This window comes from Nanorana parkeri, unplaced genomic scaffold (genome assembly GCF_000935625.1).
Source record: "Nanorana parkeri isolate BGI_ZX_2015 unplaced genomic scaffold, ASM93562v1 scaffold1367, whole genome shotgun sequence".
NCBI lineage: Eukaryota > Metazoa > Chordata > Amphibia > Anura > Dicroglossidae > Nanorana > Nanorana parkeri.
Genome location: NW_017307635.1, coordinates 209,852 through 219,809, shown reverse-complemented (window position 1 = coordinate 219,809; position 9,958 = coordinate 209,852). Strand labels below are relative to the sequence as shown.

At 48.3% G+C, this 9,958-nt stretch overlaps 1 protein-coding gene across 1 annotated transcript in view; it reads right to left on the bottom strand.

Annotated features, from left to right (window-relative positions):
• GATA4 (GATA binding protein 4) overlaps positions 1 to 9,958 on the bottom strand; it is a 55,312-nt gene that overhangs the window by 294 nt on the left and 45,060 nt on the right. The window contains exons 2-4 of the mRNA XM_018569623.1: positions 5,968 to 6,134; positions 2,299 to 2,512; positions 1,575 to 1,705 (exon numbers count right to left, since the gene is read on the bottom strand). Of these exons, the coding sequence (XP_018425125.1) occupies positions 1,575 to 1,705; positions 2,299 to 2,512; positions 5,968 to 6,134 (512 nt within the window). The remainder of the gene's footprint in view (positions 1 to 1,574; positions 1,706 to 2,298; positions 2,513 to 5,967; positions 6,135 to 9,958) is intronic.

The following is a 9,958-nucleotide window of genomic DNA, read 5'->3' as shown; positions in this document are numbered from 1 at the left end:
ATATATACACTAACTGATTATTTAATATATACGTATATGGGGGCACCAAACTGTTTTGCAAATGCAACCCCCACCCTGCCTGAAGAGCTGTCACCATTTAACCATTGCTCTGTTTACACTCGCCCTGTCTGCATTTCACATTGTACAGTGTAGAGATCAGCTTGTCTGCACACCAGGAATGGAAGCAATGAGGAAGCAATCAGATTTCTATTGTGCACTGCACTTAGGTAATCATTGGAGATACAGATCACTAACTGAAGCCAAAACTTTTCTTACGTTTTGGATACAGTGGAGAGGGATTAGAACCCTTGTAAGGTTTTTATTGCTGTGTGTGTCCCCGTTAGGGAGATCCCCCCCCCCCTCTATTTGTGAAGGTGACTATTATCACTGAAAGCTCATTTTGGGTTGTCATCAGAACAGGGTGAAAATTGATATTTTCTAAACATTTATAGGCAGTGTTTCCAGATGGGGGGCCTAAAAAAAAAAGTGGACCTTGCAATTTTAGTACACGGTCCACTTTCATGAATTTTCCGGGACGATCTTGCATCTCAAGCCTCTGTCCCGGTGATCCCGTGTCCCGAGATGTTACTGAACATGAGTATTGCCTGAAGGGATCATGGCCGTGAGTGAGCGGTTCCCCGACCGCATCAGAAAATGGGTTTTGTCCTGGGCATGACTGCCTGGAAAGAGGAGATGCACTTGAGAACCATGGGTGAGGTCACAGTCTGATGGCAACTGGGACTAAAATGTTGGCAAGCGTGCCCTGGACACAACAGGAAGTGAGGGAAATCCACGCTTAGGCAGTTGACACCAGAACCCATTCTAGGGCCTCCGTTGTATGACTTTGCCTATATTTGTGTTCTAAAGCTAAAACTTTGGACTTTCCTCCTTCTCAGTCCCAATGACAATGGTCACCAGGAAAGGCCGAATCTCCTCAGTGGTGACACAGATTGTGATAGAAATCTCCGTTTCAATACATTTTGGAGGCACACCGCCCATGCGGTTGTGCTTTGTATAGATGCATGTGGAATAAAGTTTGAATGTCTTTGGAAGATCATCGTGTGTGCTGGTCCCACATTTTTGGACACCGCCCATGTGCCTCCAAAATGTATTGAGGTTGAAATGCAAAAGTGGTCACATGAAAAAGATAAGAAGGTGACAAAGTCTCTGTCACCTCGCTATCACCTTGAGAAAGGAGTCCCTCGGGGCCACAAGATGTTGGTGGATACTATGTATCTTCTTCTTCTTATCTTTTTTATGCAATGTGATCTCATACATAGGTGGCGTGTTGTCTAATTCTTGTAACTGAACTATAATATGGCGTCACCGTAATCCATGGCACTGGATGGATTGGAGGATTTTCTCATGATAAAAACCTGACGGGGTTCCGGCACCACAATATTATTAGTAATCCATAACTATTTAAGGTTGAGCTTTAGTAGCTGCCTGGTGTTCAGCTTTATAACAAATGACAGACGTGCTGTAACGACCCCAAACAGGGTGACATCGGCATGGTGACAGGTACCTGTGTAGGAGGAGACATGCTATCTGTTTAGTATAAAGAGATACTGTACCTGAGATAGAGAAATAGAGTGTCCATATGGAGGAGACAGTCCAGGTTCAATCTTGATGGGGCGCAGGTCCTCTGCAGTCGTGGAGTTGGTGGAGCTGGTGGAAGGAGTGAGGTTATCGGTGCCGTTTGGTCCTGGGGTGAAGGAGAGACAACAACGCTTAGCGCTCATATCTCAGTGTTTGGTACATTCTGGAGAAATAAACACCCTGACAGTCTCTTCTATCTCTCAGGGACTTGTGAGATCTCTGTGCTGAGTTCCTGGGTTTGTACACCTGCTGTGCCCATTAGCATGCTGTGCTGAGTTCCCGGGTCTGTACACCTGCTGTGCACATTATGAGGGGTTCCCCAATCCCTGTGCTGAGGTGCTCGGGCAGCACACCTGCTGTGCCCATTATGAGGGGCTCCCACCATCCCTGTGCTGAGTTCCTGAATCTGTACACCTGCTGTGCACATTATGAGGGGCTCCCACCATCCCTGTGCTGAGTTCGGAGGTCTATACACCTGCTGTGCACATTATGAGGAGCTCCACCATCCCTGTGCTGAGTTCGGAGGTCTATACACCTGCTGTGCCCATTATGAGGAGCACCCACCATCCCTGTGCTGAGGTCCTGGGTCTATATACCGCTCTGATCAATATGGGGGGCTCCCAATCTACTTGCTGAACAGACAAAAGTGGGCGGAAATGTCAAAAACTCCCAGATGGACGGTTTTTGCATCACATCTACCTGAGGGAGTTTTAGCCTTGCTGAGGTTCTTCGGTTTACGTTTCCTTGTCTGTATGCCTTCTTTCTTCATTGCCAGCGGTCTGGGTACACCGTGAAGTTTCATGTAGAGTCCACAGGCGTTGCACACAGGCTCCCCCTCTGCATTGCGGCGCCACAGGGTGGTGGTGGTGGTATGGCAGTTGGCACAGGAGAGACCGACGCGGCGGGAGGCGGACTGGAGAAAAAGAGAGAAGACATTCGCAAGGCTTATAAAAATCATTCCAGATTTTTCCAAATTGGTCAAGCTTAGGATAGTAAGGCATTTAATAATTGCATACTTATATGGGAGCAGGTGTGTAAAATTCGGTGTTATCGCTCTCACTCTCTCATACTGGTCACTGGAAGTTCAACATGGTACCTCATGGCAAAGAACTCTCTGAGGATCTGGAAAAGAAGAATTGTTGCTCTACATAAAGATGGCCGAGGCTATAAGAAGATTGCGAGACCCTGAAACTGAGCTGCAGCATGGTGGCCAAGACCATACAGCGGTTTAACAGAACAGGTTCCACTCAGAACAGGCCTCGCCATGGTCCACCAAAGAAGTTGGTTGCACGTGCTCAGCGTCATATCCAGAGGTTGTCTTTGGGAAATAGACGTATGAGTGCTGCCAGCATTGCTGCAGAGGTTGTAGGAGGGTGTGGGGGGGGGGTCAGCCTGTCAGTGCTCAGACCATACGCTGTGCACTTCATCAAATTGGTCTGCATGGCTCTCGTCCCAGAAGGAAGCCTCTTCTAAAGATGATGCACAAGAAATCCCACAAACAGTTTGCTGAAGACAAGCAGACTAAGGACATGGATTACTGGAACCGAGTCCTGTGGTCTGATGAGACCAAGATAAACGCATTTCGTTCAGATGGTGTCAAGCGTGTGTGGCGGCAACCAGGTGAGGAGTACAAAGACAAGTGCGTCTTGCCTACAGTCACGCATGGTGGTGGGGTCTGGGGCTGCATGACTGCTACCGGCACTTGGGAGCTACAGTTCATTGAGGGAACCACGAATGCCAAAATGTACTGTGACATACTGAAGCAGAGCATGATCCCCTCCCCCCGGAGACTGGGCCGCAGGGCAGTATTCCAACATGAAAACAACCCCAAACACACCTCCAAGACCACCACTGCCTTGCTACAGAAGCTGAGGGTAAAGGTGATGGACTGGCCAAGCATGTCTCCAGACCTAAACCCTACTGAGCATCTGTGGGGCATCCTCAAATGGAAGGTGGAGGAGCGCAAGGTCTCTAACATCCACCAGCTCTGTGATGTCATCATGGAGGAGGAGAAGAGGACTCCAGTGGCAACCTGTGAAGCTCTGGTGACCTCCATGCCCAAGAGGGTTTGGCCGTGCTGGAATATAATGGTGGCCACACAAAATATTGGCACTTTGGGCCCAACTTGGACATTTTCACTTAGGGGTGCACTCACTTTTGTTGCCAGCGGTTTAGACATTAATGGCCGTGTGTTGAGTTATCTATCTATCTATTCAGAGGAACTATTTCCACATTGGACTGTATTAGATTTGATAGAATTCTCCCCATTGTTATAATAATAATATAATAAAGTGATATGTGCTGAGGAAAGTGTTATCCAGGTCAGTCACGTATAACCTCCATCACAGATCTTGAATACACTTTACTGCATCTGATATCTGCTGACACCAAGTAAATGAATCTCAGGATGTCCCTGGGGCCGCGTGTCCACTTCCTCCTGGACTTCTCTCCTTTTGTGTCGAAGGAATCTGCTGCGCTTTCACTAATGGAGGCCGAGCGTCTTATTAGTAACAAATAACAGGGAAGGAGGAAGTGAAAACTATTTATCTCTTATCATATATGTGTATAAAGGGCAATATTGATGTATATGGAAGGCCCTGGACTTCTTGTAATGACTATATATGATATCTCCACTATACTCCCTTTCACCCCATTACAACACATTGACATGCTCCTGTAGGAGAGCCAACTCAGAGCGACCGACTAATATTCTGCTACAGAAATGTACTCAGCAGCCCACATCACTGTGGATGGCGTGTAGGGTTGCCACCTGTACGGGATTCACCTGGACAGTCCGGGTTTCGAATGCTTTGTCCGGGTTTCATGGCAGCTGAGACCCGGACACATGATGTCAGGCAGATAGGGGCAACCAAAATTAATATAGTAGCTACTGGCCCCCCACTGAAAATAGTCTTGACTGTGATATTTACATATGAATGGGTGGCACTATTTACATATGCATAAGCCGCAACTCATTCTCCCCCAAAAAATCTCTGTGTCGCTAGAGGTTCGGGTTTCGCTGAAAGAAAAGGTGGCAACCCTAATGGCGTGACCGCATTCTGTAACCACAGCTGACCTGACCGCAGTCTGTAACAGTAGCTGTATTCAGCTTGCATGACTGCAGGCCAACAACAGCTTCCCCCTTTCATGGAAGGGTGAAATTCTATGCCGACTTTTATGTTCGCCATCCGCGTCCAGGGCCGGATTTCCCACAAGGCCAACCTAGGCCCAGCCTTGGGGCAGCAGGGAGTAGAGGGGCAGCAGGGGTGTGGAATTCCTATCTCCCGACAACCTGGACATGCAGTTCCGGGCGCCGGGCAGGTAGTTGTTTTCTACATTTAGCCCTGCTTTGGCCTAGCAGAGCTAAATGTACAGCGGGGGCTTGTTTTGTACAAGTGATCTCAGTGATGTTGCCAAGATCATTTGTATGCAACCTGCAGGTCTGCCATTCTCCATTGGGGAGGGGGGGGTCTGGCTGGTAGGGGGGCGCATTGAGGAACCTGGCCTTGGGGCAGCAGAGAGAATAAATCCGGCCCTGTCCGCGTCCCATCTGAAAGATTTCCCTTCACTTCCTCTCCTCTTGGCACAACAGGAAATTAAATTTAATCTCTCCAAATTGAAATTAAATCTTTTTACGCAGTTGTCACCAGGCAGGTATGTCCACTAGAAGACTTCCCCTTAATTCCTGTTCAAAGTGTTGGCTTTTCCCTCTGGTGACAATGACAACCGGGAGAAACAGAAAGACATAATCCCACTCATAGGGACTTAGTCAGCAATATAAACCTAATATAATAATAATAATAGGCTGAGAGTCCAGGAACCTGGTTGAAGAAGGTCAATCAAATTTAAATGGGGTGCGGTGGCTCCTGTGAGGCTGCTCTCTCAGGGCACAAAACACGGGGGGCCCTTAATTAGGACCTAGAGTTTGGAATCCCAAAAAGTCTTGAGAGCCCCAGACCAGAACTAAGAGTCCAGGAACTAAGAATGTTGGTCTTAGCTGATAACAAGAAAGCATAAAATGTCACGATCGGGGACTAGAAGATCCTGGATTCTTAGTTCTTTGGTCTGGTGGTTTCAACACATGGTTTGGATTCCAGACTCTGTGTCTCCTAGTTAAGGGGCCCCCTCTTTGTGCCGAGGACAGCCTCACAGGAGCCATTGTGCTCCCTTTGAATCTGATTGACCTTCTTCACCCATGAACTATTGATGAGTTGAATCCAGAGCCATATTCAGATCCAGAGTCATATAAGTTCCAGAAATAACACCTGATAGGGTTCCTAACTTCCCAACACTCTGCCCAATGAAAACACAAAGAATTGTTGCGTGGGATAGACTTTAAAGGAATATGGGACCCCTGAAGAATCTTACCAGCCTTCGCTGAGGCTTGATCAATGGGCGATTGATTCCGTTCATCTTGTGGTAAAGCCCACAGGCATTGCACAGGTAGTGGCCCGTACCATCCCTTCTCCACAGAGGGGTGGACATGGCTCCACAGTTGACGCATTCTCTCCCCTCAGAAAAATCATCGAAAAACTCTGCAAGAAAAGGAGAAAAAAAACATTGAGATCTTTTCTGCGACTAGATGTAGACTGGAGATGATGGGTGAAGGATCTGACCGGCAGGAGATCTTTCCAAAAGCATTTATGATGTTCTTGGCCAAACACACATTTTAAAGTCTCCAGAGAAGACGACAATACTCACCTCTCCTGCTGCCTGTGGCACCAACCTATGCCGTAGTGGAGAGAAACCACCAGCTGAAGATCCTGCAGAATATGACAAATCCAGAAGATCTTGGTCCTCCCACCCACATGTTGAAGTTCCTCCTGGTGGCCCCTACATCACAACATGGATCAGGACACAATAACGCCACAGTGCGCAGCAGGGGACCAGTAAATCTACACTCCCAGAAATGTTGGATTCTGCAGGAAGTCTCTTCACTACCGGTGCAGGCGGCAGGAGAGGCGAGCCTTCCATGTTTACATTGCAGGGGACACATCACTGTAAAGGTTTATTTTAGTGCCCTCACTTCCTGGCTCCCTATTTCCTTACAAAGGAACACAACTTTCCCTGCTCTAAAACAATGGCTGGCATTGGAGATAACACACTACATCCATATGTTCTGTTCCTAGGCCGATAAATGCCAAATCTATGTTTTAGGGTGCAAATAACTGCACTCATTCATTGTATTAGTAGGGGTGCTACCCTGCACATGGGGTTGCCACCTGGCCGGGATCCACCTGGACAGTCCGGTTTTTGAGTCTTGTGTCCGGGTGGCAGGCCAGGTACCACCCGCACACAAGACACTAATTCCTGATGCCGGCACTTTAAATGTTTTGATAGATGTGGCTGCCCAGGTCCCCAGCAAGCGTGAAACCTCAGGCAGCCGAGTCCATCTGAAGCGGTATCCTACTGTGAGCCATGGGTGCCTGTAAGCAGGTACTGGCCCGCTCATCTTTTCTGACACCATGCTGCACACCTCCGGACCCCTGGTGAGACACCACACAGCCCACAAAGCACTCTTGAAAGCCTGCATAGCCCTCCTGAGACCCCACAGAGCCAGACACCTGAGATTCCACATAGCCCACCTGCGAGTCTGCAAATCCCACCTGAGAGTGCACACAGCCCACCTGAGAGCCCGCAGAGTCCACCTGAGAGCCCGCGCAGCCCACCTGAGAGCCCGCACAGTCCACCTGAGAGCCCGCACAGCCCACCTGAGAGCCCGCAGAGTCCACCTGAGAGCCCGCACAGCCCACCTCAGAGCCTGCACAGTCCTGGTGAGAGCCCGCACAGGTTACCTGAGACCCTGGTGACAATAGGGCACCATCCCGGAACAATATGGAGTATGTAGCTTCATATAATTTTGTATTGCTGGGATTTGTAATCCTCTATAGCCGGTCTCCTTACTCCCTCCCTCGCTCTCTCCTCTATATTCTCAAGAAACAAATTGCCATGGGCACCGCTGGAGTGTTTGGGTTTGACATGAGGGAAAGGTGGCGACGCTACCTGCACAGCACCTAATATTTCATAGAACGTGCCTGAGCCAGATGATTAAAGGAGACAAAGGTTAGAGAGCAACCAACCCACTCAATCTCTTGCCTGCAGCCAATGGAGGAGTCTGAGCTCTGTCTGTAAAGAAAAGGGGAGCACTGGAGGTACAGCCCAGTACATCCAAATACAGCCCAGTACATCCCAATACAGCCCAGTACATCCCAATACAGCCCAGTACATCCCAACACAGTCCCAATACATCCCAAGGCAGCCAATACATCACAACACAGCCCAATACATCCCAACACAGCCCAATACATCCCAACACAGCCTAATACATCCCAATACATAACAGTGCAGCCCAAAGCAGCCCAATACATCGCAACACAACCCAATACATCCCAACGCAACCAATACATCCCAATACAGCCCAATACATCCCAACACAGCCCAATACATCCCAACACAGCCCAATGCATCCCAACACAGCCCAATACATCCCAACACAGCCAACACATCCCAACAGAGCCCAATACATCCCAACACAGCCCAATACATCCCAGCCCAATACATCCCAACACAGCCCAATACATCCCAACACAGCCCCATACAGCCCAATACATCCCAACACAGCCCCATACAGCCCAATACATCCCAATACATCCCAACGCAGCCCAATACATCCCAATACAGCCCAATACATCCCAATACAGCCCAATACATCGCAACACAACCCAATACATCCCAACGTGCCCAATACATCCCAAAACAACCCAATACAGCCCAATACATCCCAACACAGCCCAATACATCCCAACACAGCCCAATGCATTCCAACACAGCCCAATACATCCCAACACAGCCAACACATCCCAACAGAGCCCAATACATCCCAACACAGCCCAATACATCCCAACGCAGCCCAATACATCCCAGCGCAGCCCAATGCAGCCCAATACATCTCAACACAACCCAATACAGCCCAATACATCCCAACACAGCCCAATACATCCCAACACAGCCCCATACATCCCAACACAGCCCAATACGACCCAATCTAGCTGGTGGGAATGATCCCTTTAGGAGCAATCACAAATATTTCATACTTTTATTAAAAATCGAATTAATAAAGATGAAAACATAAAGGATTCCGTCTACAAATAATTGCTCTGTAGCCGCATTGGCCTGCATAGTGCTGGTGCATTCCTCCTCCATGACACATGACATACAGCCAGCATATATGAGAAGATTGAATGATCTCCCCTCTGTATTATGACACGGGGGAATGAAGCATTGTAAATCTCAGTGTAATGTGCGTTTATTGGACCTCCGGCCTTTACAACGTGTAAATATTTAGAACACAGCTCTCCGGAGCCACTCACAACCAGCTCAGCGAATATCTGTAATAACAAAACCATATACGGCTCGGGGGCCCCGTCACCGCGAAGGGAACTGGAACAGGAAACCATTTTTGTCATTTTTGTTTTATATTAAAATCGGGTTTTAACTGAAACAAATAAAATATTTTTGGGGGATTTGAATGTTGTAAGAAAAACAGAAAACTGTGCTGAATATTAAAGCAAAAAATCACTTAATGATATAAAACATACAAGAGAGGTGGTAACAGCTGGTATTGGACCAAGGTTCTGGGAGGGGGGGGGGCACTGGGCCCCTGATTCAGGAATATTAGGAGTGCCAGTAAGTCCATTGCCATTCACTTTGCCAGGCGGAAGTTCTCAGTCTGCAGTGAAGTAGTAAAGGGGCCCCAAGGATCCCTTATGAGTTTCCTCAGGAAACTGGGGAGCAAACCCCCTTTCTTTATGGATGAGTGCCGCCATGTAAATAACATACAGAGGACTTTACAAGATCTTTCTCCCCGCTTCGGCTGTCACTTTGGCTCAGTCGAGCCGATGCATATGCCTTCGGCACGGCTGAGCCGCTCGGCTGCTGTACTGGCGATTGCGAATATAGTGAATAGTGCATACAGCAGCCCTTCGGTTTGACTGAACCGAAGGGCTCCGGCGGCCGGAGTGAGCCGAAGGATCAGCCGAAGCTACGGCTGGATCCCGCGGCTCTTTAGTGAATAACCCCCTAAATGTATTCAGCCAGACTTGAAAGGTCCACTTTAATTTCCACTTTGTAATAATAAGCTCTCCTCTAAGCGCCATGTCTATATGTCTACATCCAGATAACATCAATTACTTGTAGAATGTTCATAATGAAGGGCCTCCAGCTCTATATAATCATAAAGGCAAACAGTCCCTGTATATTGTCCCCGGCCTGGCACGGACTGGTAGCAAGCTCTCTGTACTAATATTTTCTTAGTTAATGAGGCCGCCGGCGAGTTTATTACAGCTGAATCTCTCTCTGA